The sequence below is a fragment of the Chiloscyllium plagiosum genome, chromosome 10 (assembly GCF_004010195.1).
Source record: "Chiloscyllium plagiosum isolate BGI_BamShark_2017 chromosome 10, ASM401019v2, whole genome shotgun sequence".
NCBI lineage: Eukaryota > Metazoa > Chordata > Chondrichthyes > Orectolobiformes > Hemiscylliidae > Chiloscyllium > Chiloscyllium plagiosum.
This window is the reverse complement of record NC_057719.1, coordinates 45,928,503-45,942,731: the sequence shown is the minus strand read 5'-3', so window position 1 is coordinate 45,942,731 and position 14,229 is coordinate 45,928,503. Positions and strand designations below refer to the sequence as shown.

At 41.0% G+C, this 14,229-nt stretch overlaps 1 protein-coding gene across 3 annotated transcripts in view; it reads right to left on the bottom strand.

Annotated features, from left to right (window-relative positions):
- Nucleotides 1-9,823, bottom strand: part of styx (serine/threonine/tyrosine interacting protein) — a 41,403-nt gene extending 31,580 nt beyond the window's left edge. Inside the window, exons 1-3 of one of the 3 annotated variants that reach the window (XM_043697660.1) lie at nt 9,617-9,823; nt 6,296-6,328; nt 3,229-3,282 (exon numbers count right to left, since the gene is read on the bottom strand). In XM_043697660.1, the coding sequence (XP_043553595.1) occupies nt 3,229-3,282; nt 6,296-6,328; nt 9,617-9,673 (144 nt within the window). In that variant the 5' untranslated portion in view covers nt 9,674-9,823. Of the gene's footprint in view, nt 1-3,228; nt 3,283-6,295; nt 6,329-8,867; nt 9,019-9,616 lie in introns of those variants that run through there. The other 2 variants (XM_043697662.1, XM_043697661.1) reach the window with 2 other exon arrangements.
- Between the last annotated feature and the right edge of the window lie 4,406 nt (nt 9,824-14,229).

The window sequence follows — 14,229 nt, the reverse complement described above, 5'->3', positions numbered from 1 at the left end:
AAACCTCATTCTTAATGATGGATTCTAGAATTTTACCAACAACCGAGATTAGGCTAATTGGCTTATAATTTTCCATCTTTTGTCTTGATCCTTTCTTGAACAAGGGGGTTACAACAATGATCTTCCAATCATCTGGGACTTTCCCTGACTCCAGTGACTTTTGAAACATCTCAACCAACACCTCTGCTATTTCCTCAGCCACCTCCCTCAGAACTCTAGGATGTAATCCATCAGGGCCAGGAGATTTATCAATTTTAAGACCTTTTAGCTTTTCTAGCACTTTCTCTTTTGTAATGGCCACCATACTCAACTCAGCCCCCTGACTCCCTTTAATTGTTGGGATATTACTCATGTCTTCCACTGTGGATTTATCCACTTTTATGCGTTTCAAGACATCCAACACTTCCTCCTCTGTAATATGGACATTTTTCAAGATGTCACCATCTATTTCCCTACATTTTATATCTGCCATGTCCTTATCCACAGTAAATACTGATGCAAAATAGTCGTTTAGTATCTCCCCTATCTCCTGCAGCTCCACAAAAAGGCTGCATTGCTGATGTTTGATGGGCCCTATTCTCTCCCTGCTTTGGTCCTTAATCTATTTGTAAACACCCTTTAGATTCTCCTTAGTTCTATTTGCCAAAGCTATCTCATGTCCCCTTTTTGTCCTCCTGACTTCCCTCTTAAGTATACTCCTACTGCCTTTCTACTCTAAGGATTCGTTTGATCTAGCCTGTCTATACCTGACATAACGCTTCCTTCTTCTTCTTCTTAACCAAACCCTCAATTTCTTTAGTCATCCAGCATTCCCTATACCTACCGGCCTTTCCTTTCACCCTAACAGGAGTATACTTTCTCTGGACTCTCGTTATCTCATCTCTGAAGGCTTCCCATTTTCCAGCCGTCCCTTTACCTGTGAACATCTGCGTCCAATCAGCTTTTGAAAGTTCTTGATAATACCATCAAAATTGGCCTTTCTCCAATTTAGAACTGCAACTTTTAGATCTGGTCTATCCTTTTCCATTACTATTTTAAAATGTTTACAATTTATTTAATTAAATTGGATGAAAAGATGGAAGGTATGGTTGTCAAATCAGATGACACAAGATGAGAAAAGGTTGTAAAGGCCAGGTTCTGTCTGCTGGGGTTTAGACTAATTGAAACACAAGAATCTGAGGGGTCTTGACAAGATAGATGCAGAGAAGATGACTCTCCTTTTGGGAGAATCTAGAACTTGGGATCATTGTACAAAAAAAAAACAGGAATTGCACATTTAAAACAGATACAGCAAATGTTTTCTCTCAGAGGGCTGAAGACTTTGGAACTTCTGAAAATGCAGCAGTAACAAGAGTCATGGAATATATTTGAGGCAGAGGCAAATTGATTCTTGTTAAACAAGGATATGAAAGGCTAGGCAGGAATGAAAGTTTGAAGTTACAATCAGTTCAGCCATGATGTTACTGAACAGCAAGGCAGACTCAAAAGGCTGAATAGCCTACTTTTGCTCTCAGATCATACAAAGTCCTGTGTGACACTTGTACTCATTCATTGGAATTTCAAGCTTTTTTTTTGAAAACAGAATTTGTCATCTCTACGGGGATCATAAAGCCTGTTTTTTTTTAAAACCGAGTGGGAGACCAACACTAAGGTTGGGCTTGACAAACAAACGCCACGGTGGCTCCATAGCTTCTTTCAAGCAACCAAGATTTAACCAGTTGCAGGATGATCACTGACCTCAACAGAACTTCTATGACTGTGGAAAAAACATAAAAGTAAATACTACTTTGCAAATAGTCATTCAATAAGCACCTTTTTTTAAAATATAAGAGACACAATGCATCCTGCATTATATCACAGCCTAACTTTAGGGGAGTGGCGTTTAAGTCTCAAGACACAGACTGACTGGAAAGAGTTAAAGTTTTCTGAGGAGAGAAAGGCTCAACACAAAAAAGTGTGTCAATTCCTTTAGCAGCAGAAATTTCATTTATCACAGGAATAAACATTAATCTCATGCATCAGAAGCTAGTAGGGACTTATTTCAGAATAATCTTCAAAATTACTGTCTAAGTACAGAGGAACCTCGATTATCCGAACGAGACGGGCAGGCACTATTTCGTGCAGATAACTGATTATTCGGTTAATTGATTTCCTCTGGGGCTTGGAGTTTTCTGTGAAGTGTGCTCCCCGTTCAGGAAACTAGGCAAAAGCACACTGCGCATGAGACCCCCCCCACCCCATCGCCTGCCCACTCCCCCCCAACTCCTGCCAGGGCAACTGGACTGTACACCAACAATAAGATTGCTGCCGCTGTTGTGGGGTAAGTCTCCAAACACACACGCACAAACTTTTTGACAGGTTCCACCTCTGCCCTGTACAGGACAATGTTGGAGAGATTATCTGGAGAAGGAAGGTTTAGGGTTGACCCCTGTGTAGAACTCCAGGGAAAGTTTGGAGGGGAGGGTGTGGGGGGTGGTGTGGCAGTAGATGGTCAGTCTTTTGGAGCCGGTGCCTAAACTGTCCACGACTGTTCTCGGCACCATTTCAGTGAGCCAAGTTCATTTTTAAGCATTGTACCTGTAAACAAAAGACGCTATCAGAGTTGAAACAGTTTTTTGATATAATGTTTCCATCAGGACCATGAGATCCCCTTTGGATAATCGAGGTAAAATCTCCTTCCTCTCACGAGATACATTCAATAATTCCTACAAAAGAATCTCAGATGCTTAAGCTCATCCTTCTATTCGACATACATGTTCATTATCAGCATTGCTGATCGTTTGGACTTTCATACTACGTGAACTGTACTTGTGAAATCTTGTAATTCCCAATTGGCCCATGTTTGGAGTCAGGACATTCTGGTTTAAAAACAAAGATGCTCATTGTCATCATCGTTACACTGCCAATTCATGTTCTGGAGGTGCCCGTGTTGGACTGAGGTGGACAAAATTTAAAAATCACAACACCAAGTTATAGTACAGCAGGTTTATTTGGAAGTATAGCTTTCAAAGCAGCGCTTCAAAAGCTAGTACTTCCAAATCTGTTGGACTATAACCTGGTTTTGTGTGATTTTTCACTTTGTCTGATTTGATTTTCCAATACACAGAGTTGAGGAAATGAATTGTGCTACCAGCAAAGGGAACAGTAAAACTTTTTTTTTTAAATGCAGATGTAGCATAGATTTCGCTTCACTGAGAACAGTCTTGTTTTATTTCTTAAAGCTCATACCTTACTTTTCATAGCAGCAGAATATGGCCCCAAATACAAGCCAGGTAGTATCTCCTATGAACAAAAAAGGTTGTTAGTCAACTGGATAAAATGAAAAAGCACATTACCAATGATAACTATGTTCTATAATAAAAAGTCAAAATAAAACCGAGTTTTCAAAAGTAGAGTGTAATAATGTTTTCCTCTATTTCTGCATTATAAGAATTTTTTTCTAATAAGCATCTGAAATGTCTTTAAATTTTGTACCTGCTGTTTTGTCTGTTTAATACCATGTTAATTTATTGCTTGTTCATTGAAAATATGTTTGCAGTTTGCATTTTGTTCTTTTCCAATTGTTTATAAATTAGTTCCATTTTCTATTTCTAAATTCACAGGACTTTTCTACTTAGCTGCATTCTACTACAAAGAACTCAAAATTAGAATATACCAAAACTTTATGCTGCAGCTATCCAATCACATGCAAAAAGAAAATTACACTTGTGATGGCTGTCTAATTACATAATTATAAATAGTAAAGATTTAACTTAACACATGATACCTAATTTACACAACATGCACAATCCTCTTCTCCCACTCCCTCCCCAGCCCAGATTTTTGCAGATATCTGCATTCCAACCCTGACAGTGGGGACTACAATTCCCAAGGGCACTCTTCATTAACAGCGCCATTCAGCTCAGCACATCTATGCCAGCTTTCATGCCCCACATGATCCAAATAGGACAAGAGCAAATTTATTTTTCTAATTTTAGTGTTTTGAATGCACTCAATCTTTGTGGGGATGGAAGTTTGGTCGACCTATGTCTCTACAACTGCTCCTCTCCATGTCACAATGCGATAACTGCAATAAGGATATGGAGAGGTAAAAAGTGTTGTCAAACCAGAGAAAAACCAGTGAAAAGAATTGGATAAAAGCACAAAATAAAACGTTGAAGAACAGCAGCTGGAACATGTTAATTAATCTATCACTGATGTTTCTAATTTACAGCAATCTCGGTTTGTTCAATATATTGTTTCTGTTGCATGACAGTAATCTTTCTATACATTGTGTCTTATGATCCTGCTCCACAGCTGCCTGACGAAGTGGCAGTGCTCCGACAACTAGTGCTTCCAAATAAATTGGTTGGACTATAACCTGGTGTTGTGTGATTTTTAACTTTCTCCACCCCAGTCCAACACTGGCACCTCCACATCATAACATTACTATAGCAGAGCCATGGAGCTGGGCGTGTAAGCCAACAGATGCCCTGAGGCAGAATGCCACTTTTGAAGAAAAGGTGCAGAATGAGTTCGGCAGTTACACTTTTAAAATAGAATACAGATGAAGGGAAAGACACAAAAAAAAACTATTTATTATTAGCTGAGGATGTAGGTTTGCTCACTGAGTTGCAAGGTTCATTTCCAGACATTTCGTTACCCTGCTAGGCAACATCTTCATGGGCCTCAGGCGAAGCAATGCTGAAAATTCCTGCTTTCTATGTTTGGGTTTCTTTGGGTTGGTGATGTCACTCCCTGTGATGTTATTTCCAGTGAAGAAGTCACTTCCTATTACTTTTTTCAGGGGCAGTAGTTGGGGGGGGGGTCTAACTCGATGCGTTTGTTGATACAGTTCCGCTTGGAATACCATGCTTCTAGGAATTCTCGTGCGTGTCTCTGTTTGGCTTGTCGTAGGATGGATGTGTTGTCCCAGTTGAAGTGGTGTCCTTCCTCATCCATATGTGAGGATACTAGTGAGAGATGGTCATGTCTTTTTGTAGCTAATTGGTGTTCATGTGTCCTGGTGGCTAGTTTTCTGCCTGTTTGTCCAATGTAGTGTTGTTACAGACCTGCACGATATTTTGTAAATGGTGTTAGTTTTGCTCATTATCTGTATAGGGTCTTTGCAGACAAAACATGTCCAGAAACCCAGCCACTCTCCCCTACATCAAAGACATCTTGGAAATGACTGCTAGACTACTTAGACCCCTTGGTATCATGGTAGCCCACTAACACACTAAAACAACAGCTAATGAATTTGAAAGACCCTATACAGATAATGAGTAAAACTAATGTAATTTACAAAATACCATGCAAGGGCTGTAACAAACACTACATTGGACAAACAGGCAGAAAACTAGCCACCAGGACACATGATCACTAACTAGCCACAAAAAGACATGACCCTCTCTCACTAGTATCCTCACATACGGATGAGGAAGGACACCACTTCGACTGGGACAACTCATCCATCCTAGGACAAGCCAAACAAAGACACGCACGAGAATTCCTAGAGGCATGGCATTCCAATCAGAACTCTATCAACACACACATCCAGTTAGACCCCATCTACCAGCCCCTGAAAAAAGGAACAGGAAGTGACTTCAGCACAGGAAATAACATCATCAACCCAAAGAAACCCTAACATATAAATAGAAAGCAGCAATTTTCAGCATTGCTTCACCTGAGGCCCACTGAATATGTTGCTTAGTAAGGTAACGAAACATCTGGAAATGAACCTTGCAGCTCAGCAAGCAAACCTTTTTTTTAGATTAGATTAGTTGAACCCGGGTCTCTGACGCTGCGAGGCAGCAGTGCTAACCACTGTACCACCGTGCCGCCCACAAACCTATATCTAAAATCTCAACCTGAGCTACAAATCTTCTCAAAACTCGCTATTAGCTGTTTCATACAAAATGCGAAATATAATCATAATAAGTAATGATTTTGTCAAGTCAATTTCAGCGTTGGACAATTGTCTGTATGGAGTTTGCACATTCTATGCACGTTTCCCAGGTGCTCCATTTCCAATATAGTCCAAAAATGTGCTGATTAGGCTGACTGGCCATGCTGAAATTGTCCGTAGTGTTCAGGCTAGGTGGATTAATCATAGTAAATATGGAGTTACAGGATATGGTAAGGAGCTAGGTCTGCGTGGAATGCTCTTCAGGGTATCAGTGAAGATTCAATGGACTGAATGGCCTCCTTTTGCTCTAGGGATTCTATGATGCTATGACTAATACAATGAGAAAATGAATGAACTATAAAAGAGGCCTCAGTGTTGCAAACAGTAAAACAATAGCACTTGGATTACCTGCATCGCACGTCTCATTGGATATATCCAATCCTAAACGGCAAAAAAAATTATGTAAGATATTACAGTTGTGAATTCTTCCTAACATGAGTAATCGATAACACTCATTTTTGCCCAATTCGAATCTGTGACATTTAAAATTCATTACCTCTTCAAACCACAGCATTTATTTCCTATTTCCAAAACTCCAATTTTTATGACCATTATTTCAGATTTTGAATTTCAGCCTGATTATTTTGCCAGTTGTATCTAAAACATTTTCTTCCATGCTTAGTCTGATTTCACACACGTGAATGTCAAGTTACCTTGAGAAATAATCTTGAATCAAACAGACCACAAAACTATTTCATTTTTTAAAAGTTAAGAGTTGATTGTCTTTGAAAGGAATATGACTATTGGAGGGAAATGCCAATTTGTACTTTTGAAAACGCCAAATAATAAAGTGCATCTACACTGATAATAATGCAACAGCTCTTTATATTTTTAACTTCAATCAAAAAGCTTACAAAGAAAAATATGAAAGTTCCCAAAGTTAAATACCAAATGTTACCAACTTTCAAATAAAACTGCAGTTTAATTGTAATACTTTCAAACAAACATCAGCTAAAGAACTAAAAATGCAGTTACAAAAATAAGTCTTTATCATAATTTTAACTGCAATTCTAATTAGCAAACAGTCTGTATGTACCAGAGTCACAATCATAATCAAAGTGTGCTCAGTACTTCAATAGACAGGATAGGATAGGAGTTTCAGTAACAAATCATGATTAATTTTTTTTGCAATCAACTGACATGATAGATGGAAGCCAATGCTGAAATCTGTAAAGGTCTATGTTTATAACCGTGCAGCTACACAAATGTAATTAAATCTAAGGGATTACCATTTAGTATAGGAGATAACTCAAAAAGGAGAAGCCGATTTAACCACAGGTCTGCTTTGACATGGGTTGACAAGAGTCATGTGGTCAAACCTTGGTTATTATTTTCAGAGGTCCCAATTCCGTATCAGTCGGGGTGAGGGTTCAGAGCTATCATTTAAAAGTTAGTTTAAAATACTGTCCACTTAATTTTTTTGAAGTGCAAGGTGTATACACTTTTAAAAATTATATTTACACAGTCTCATTATGCAGAAAGGAATTAATTGTTAATGATCTCCAAAAATGAAGTCCTGAAATAAAAAAGTACTCTGTTATAAAAAGGACGCATTGAGTTTAATCACAATAGAAAGGAAAACAAAATTCCCCAATGTGGTCCATTAAAAAAAATTTCTTGAAAATCTCAACTCTTCCAGCCTATGATCCAATTATATTTTGAATTTCCTAATTTTGGCTTTGTCTATCAAATTCTCCTAAATATTCAATGCAAGAGATTCTCTGACAATCAATGAATGTATTTTTGGTTAATTTAAATGTATAAAAAACTGTAAATCTGAAATAAAAATACATAAAACAAGATAATTGGTCAGAATCTACAGAGAGAGAAAGAGTTTAATATTTTAGATCAATGATCGGTCAGAACTGATTTTAATGAAAAGGCCACGTATCTGAAAACTAATTCTATTTATGAAGAATTCAAGAACTAGGAACAGGAATAGGTCATGCAGCTCCTCAGGCCTGCTCTGTCATTCACTTAGATTATGGCTGATCTGATTACTGTACTCCATATTTCTACCTAGCCCCAATAATCTTTCAGCCCTTTGGTTATTAAGAACCTATCCACTTCTGCCTTAATTCCACATTTCCCATATATTATTTGCCAGATGTGTGCCCACAACTTAACTTACCTGCATCTCTTTGTAGCCTCTGTCTCTCTCCACCTATTTCGCATGTTTTCTAAACTTTGTTTTTTCCTACTGGGCCCACTTCATCTTTTACCAATTAATGTTTTACACTTAAAAGGAAAATTTACAGCAAGAAACCTATTGGGTCTGTCCTGGCCAAAGAAATGCTACTCAACCTAACCCCTCTTTCCACATTCAAGTGCATATCCAAGCATTAATTTTAAAGATGATGAGATATTCTGCCTCTATCAGTCTTTTGGGCAGTTCAAGACGTCCATCATCCCCTGACAATAATGTTTCTCATCTCCCCTTTATCCAACATGTATGCTACTGGTCATTAGTCTCTTTGAAAGAGAAGTAGGTCACTTCTATTAACTCTGTCATGGTGCCTCTTAAAATGCAGCCTCAACAATACTTAAGAAGTTCAATAGCCCTCATGAAGACATGATCAACATCCAGATTTACATTGATAAATGGCATTAACATTCACATCAAGTGCCAGGTAATGGGCCATCCTCAACAAGATCAAAGCTAACCACCTCGCACTGATGTCTAGCAATATTACCATCGCGAAATCTTTCACTATCCTAGTGGATTATCACTGACCAGAAATTTAACTGGACCAGGCAAATAAATACTATAGCTATTGGAGCAAATGAGGGGCTAGGAATTCTTATTTTTTCAACAAATCCGCTCGGCGGGAATTTGTCAAATCCATGTTATGCGCTTCTTTGCTCCAAGTAATTTTCAATGTTTAAAAGGAACTGAAACCAAAGTTTAAGAATATTGTACCTGTTTGAGATTTATTCCTGGGTATGTCCAACGCCAAACACAGGTAACCATACCTTACATTGGTAAGGAATGTCTGAATACCTTTACTAGCTTTTTTCACTCTTGCTCAGGCTCCAGCTAAGTCCAACAGCCAGAAGGCCTTCCCCATGCCTCAAGCAGGAAGAACGATCACAGGTTACACAACCATCAAGCTTCCCTTTTCTTCTTTAGCTCAAAGCTTATGATATTTTACCATGAGGTTAATAAATAGTTTTAATCCGTGTCTTTTTTTTAAAAAAAGAGCAAAAACGTTTCCTGAACGCTTTTGAATATGTTTTGTTGAAGTTTAAGTGGAGTTGGGTTTGTTCCTCAATCCCACGTGTTGCTGACTTGTCAAATAGGGGCAAGCACGGCCAAGATTAAATAAATACTGTTCCCTAAAAAGAAGCTGAATCGCCACACGAGACAAAAACAAAAGAGCCTGAACAGTTCAGTAAACTTCACGGCTACTCCTGAGACACACGAGTGAAAACAAAGCAATAAATACTCTGCGGTAAGCTGCCGTCTCACACTATGGAAGCCAAACGGCGGCTCGCCCAGTGCCTGGACCCCGCTAACAGTGCCTGGGAGCCGGCCTCCACTCACCTTCCCCGGGTCAGGCTCACCTCCTCCTCCTGCCCCCCGTCCCCGTTCCCGTCCCCTGCAAGATCAGAGCCGGCTTTGTTCACAACTTTAGGCCGAAACTCAGCACCGGGTTTACGTTTACCCACCCCCGCGTCTTCCCTGGAAGACGGTAAAGCCGGGAATTCTAGGTGTACTCCATCCATCTCTCGCTCTATCGATCGGGGGGGGCGGTAACGGCCGTTAATTTCCCCCCCCAACCCCCGTCAGATATTCTCGCTCTTTCTGTTACGTATGCTGGAGCTCACGCGCCGCCATGCTGCTGGAGACCAACATCAACACAACGTCATCACGCCTCACGCCGCGGCCAATCGGCAGGCTCCAGGTAGAGTACCTCATTCACCGCTTCTTCCCCCCCACCACCCCCCGGACCCTTGGATCTCGCTCATTGCCCCCCTCCTCATCCGCAATGGCAAAAACCAACCCGTCATTACCGACACTGACCTTAACCCCCATCCACTCCTCTCGCTGACAACATCAAACTCCCTCCCCATCGACTCCTCACCAACACCAGTTAGCCTCTGCATCCCCACCGAAACCCCTCTTCCCCAGCCCCATGGCCAACCCAACCTTCTCGAGGCACTCTCAACAACAGCTCCCTCCAACCCCAGCAGCTCTCATGGACACTAGCCCCTCCATACAACATCTCACCAACTACATAAGGACGTTTATCACCCTCACTAATCCTCAGAACCATCTCTCAACCCATTCACTGGAACCTTCCACCCACTGACCCTCAGAATTCCGTTACAGCCACTTGCTAACCCAACCGAACCCCCTCAATGGCCCATTCATCTGTTGAACTCTCTGACCCAGACTCCACTCAGCACTCACCATCTATTCAATGCCTCTTCCTGTCTCATCAACTCCCCCACAGACATCATACTCCCACCCCACCCCCACCATTGAATGCACAAGCTTTTAGTACTTTCCTCCAGTCAATCAGACCACCTCTGTCTGCTGCTGTCCTCATGCTGATGCCAGGCCAAACACCAAATTATAATTTCTGCTATTTATTATAAACTTATTGTAAAACAACTTCTAGCATCACAGTAACAATATAAGATAGTTATGCTGCTAAGATTTACAATCTCAATTGAAGGTCCATCAGAATATGATGAGCATTGTACCAAAGAGCCTGATTGGAGCAGCAGAAAAACCTATCAAGTGATGCAGCCAGCGGAGAAAATAGTGTTATAAATTGCTTCAGTAAATTGGTGTGCTCAGAATGTGAAAATTTGTTATAGTCCATTCTGTTGACTGTTGCTTAGAGCCAAGTGCTGAAAAATTGCTGGTTTGCAGTGAGGGACAAAATCAGGCTTAGTTGTCACTTCTTGTATGATTAAAAGTGAGTGCCAGCAGGCCTTTTTAAGTCCCACAAGTGAATAGCAGACTTTTTAAAAATTACTAACAATATGGCTGCACAATTTAGAAATTAAAAATAGAAGAATAGGGTACCAAACTGAGATTTTTAAACAAAATTTACAATGTTCGTATAACTTGGAACAGCACAGCAGGTCAGGCAGCATCCAGGGAACAGGAGATTCGACATTTCGGGCACAGGCCCTTCCCCTGTGCCCGAAACATCGAATCTCCTGTTCCCTGGATGCTGCCTGACCTGCTGTGCTGTTCCAGCAATAAAGTTTCAACTTTGATCTCCAGCATCTGCAGACCTCACTTTCTCCCCAATGTTCGTATAACATCATACTTTGTTTTCTAGAAAAACAACCTGTTTCAGTGTATTGTAAGTGTAAGTATTATATGGAGATAATTAAAAATTGATCATATACTATCATTGAGGCTCATCGTATTACTCAGTTAATTTAGAAATCATAAATTCAACAATTCAGCCAAGGTTGAAAAACAACTGTGTTGATACTGGTCATGATTTGTGCTATATCGTATATGCTTACGACAATTATGACATCAATTTAAAAAGTTGCTAACTTCTGATAGTAATATTCTAAATTAAAATTACCATAGAAACTTGCTATTGAAAGTTTGAAATAGTACTGCTCATTTCCTCAATGATTTTGGGGATTAACACAATAGCAATTGACTCTCAGGTTAGGAAGGCTCAAAAGCTTCATCCTGTGTGAGAAATTACCCCATTTCAGATTGGGCAGCAGTTAAGTGTGATAAGCCTGGGCACAAAGATGGATTAAGAAAAAGCCCAAATATCCTAGTGACTTATCTGGTAAACAATAACCATCCATCAGAGATATAGATTTGCATTAAATAAGGATACTGCGAATGGCTGATTTCAATAGCAGACCTGCAGTAGTTTTGTAGTGAATCATGGTCTAGTCTCTGTAGCATCAGAATCCACAAAAACAGACTCCTAACAAGTCATTAATGCCCTTTGAGATAAACAAAAAAAACTAAGTGCATTTCAAATCATTTTAATGGGGAATTATGATCAGGCTTACATAAACCAATTAGATCAATTCTTACAGCTATTTATCTGAACAGTCATGATTACTTTTAAAATATACAAAATTAGCAGCTTAATAAACATTTTAATGTGTTTCTTTTGGAAAGCAAGTAACAATGTTTTCCTAAAAATATATTTAATGACACAAACAAAAGACAATTTCGCTGAAATATGGAGATTGTAACTTACCTTACGTTGCATTCCTAGAAGCATTGTTACACAATATTCAACATTCACTGAATCTTGTAATCCTATTTGTTAGCTTTCCATAGAATATTTGGAAGTTGAAAACTAAAAACAGTTATTAGGCCAAATTACTACTTAAATTGACTATGGAATTCAAAGGTGCAAATGGATTTAGTGTTCAACTGCATGAGTTGTGAAAGGTTAGGATGCAGGTACAGCATATAATCAAGGTGACTAACAGGTTGGTTGCCTTTATTGACAAGAATAATCAAACATAAAACAGGATGTTCATGGAATGAGTGAGTTGTCTTAGATATGTTTGATAGGTAGGCTTCTTCCCACTGGAATTTAGAATAAGAGTTGTATTGAAATGTATCAAATGGTCTTGACAAGGTGAACAAGGGTATTTCCTCTTACATGTGGAGAGATAAATGGGAGGGGAGGGGAGGGGGAAGGTAGCTGAGAGTGTGTTAAGTAGATGAAGGTGGGGTTAATGGTGATAGGTCAGAGGATGGAGCAGATAGATAGGAAGGAATATGTACAGGTAGGACAGGTTATGAGGGCGGTGCCAAGTTGGAAGGTTGGATCTGGGATAGGGTGGGGTAGGGAGCGGGGAGGGGAAATGAGAAAACTGGTGAAATTCACATTGGTCCCGTGTGGTTGGAGGGTCCCAAGGCAGAAGATGAGGCATTCTTCATCCAGGCTTTGGGTGGTTAGGGTTTGGCGATGGACATTGGGATCCTCCAACCACATGGGATCAATGTGGATTTCACCAGTTTCGTAATTTCCCCTCCCCCCATCTTATCCCAGATCCAACCTTCCAACTTGGCACCGTCCTAATGACCAGTCCACCTTCCTTCCCACCTATCCACTCCACCCTCCTCTCCGACCTATCACCATTACCCACACCTTCATCAACCAATCACATTCTCAGCTACGTTCCCCCCCAGTCCCAACCCCCCTCCCATTTGTGTGTCCACACTCCTGGCTCACAAGCCTCATTCCTGATGAAGGGCTTTTGCCTGAAACATAGATTCTCCTGCTCCTCGGTTGCTGCTTGACCTGCTGTACTTTTCCAGCACCACACTCTTCACTCTCATCTCCAGCATCTGCAGTATACACTTTCTCCTATTTCCTCTTATGGTCAAACAGACCCCACCATTAAGGATATATTTCCCTCCCCTCCCCTATCAGCATTCTGGAAAGACCACTCCCTCCGCGACTCCCTCCTCAGGTCAACATCCCCCACCAACCCAATCTCCACTCCCGGCACCTTCCCCTGCAACCGCAAGAAATGCAAAACTTGCGCCCACACGTCCCCCCTTACTTACCTCCAAGGCCCCAAGGGATCCTTCCATATCCACCACAAATTCACCTGCACCTCCACACACATCATTTACTGCATCCGCTGCACCCGGTGGCCTCCTCTATATTGGGGAGACAGGCCGTCTACTTGCAGAACGTTTCAGAGAACACCTCTTGGACACCCGCACCAACCAACCCAACCACCTCGTGGCTTCAACTCCCCCTCCCACTCCGCCAAGGACATGCAGGTCCTTGCCATGCTCTGGCGATGGAGGAGGCCAACATGACGCCTGGAGGAAGAGCACCTCATCTTCCACTTAGGAACCCTCCAACCACAAGGGATGAATGCAGATTTCTCCAGCTTCCTCATTTTCCCTCCCCTCACCTTGTCTCAGTCCCAACCCTCGGACTCAGCACGACCTTCTTGACTTGCAATCTTCTTCCCGACCTCTCCACCCTGACCCCCTCTCCGGCCTATCACCCTCACCTTAACCTCCTTCCACCTATCGCATTCCCAACGTCCCTCCCCCAAGTCCCTCCTCCCTACCTTTTATCTTAGCCTGCTTGGTACACCCTCCTCATTCCTGAAGAAGGGCTTATGGCCGAAACGTCGATTCTCCTGCTCCTTGGATGCTGCCTGACCTGCTGCGCTTTTCCAGCAACACATTTTTCAGCTCTGATCTCCAGCATCTGCAGTCCTCACTTTCTCTTATGGTCAGCAAAGGATTAAAGAGCAATGTTTAAAAATTAGGGGTTACCTCTTAAGAGCAGAGCAGA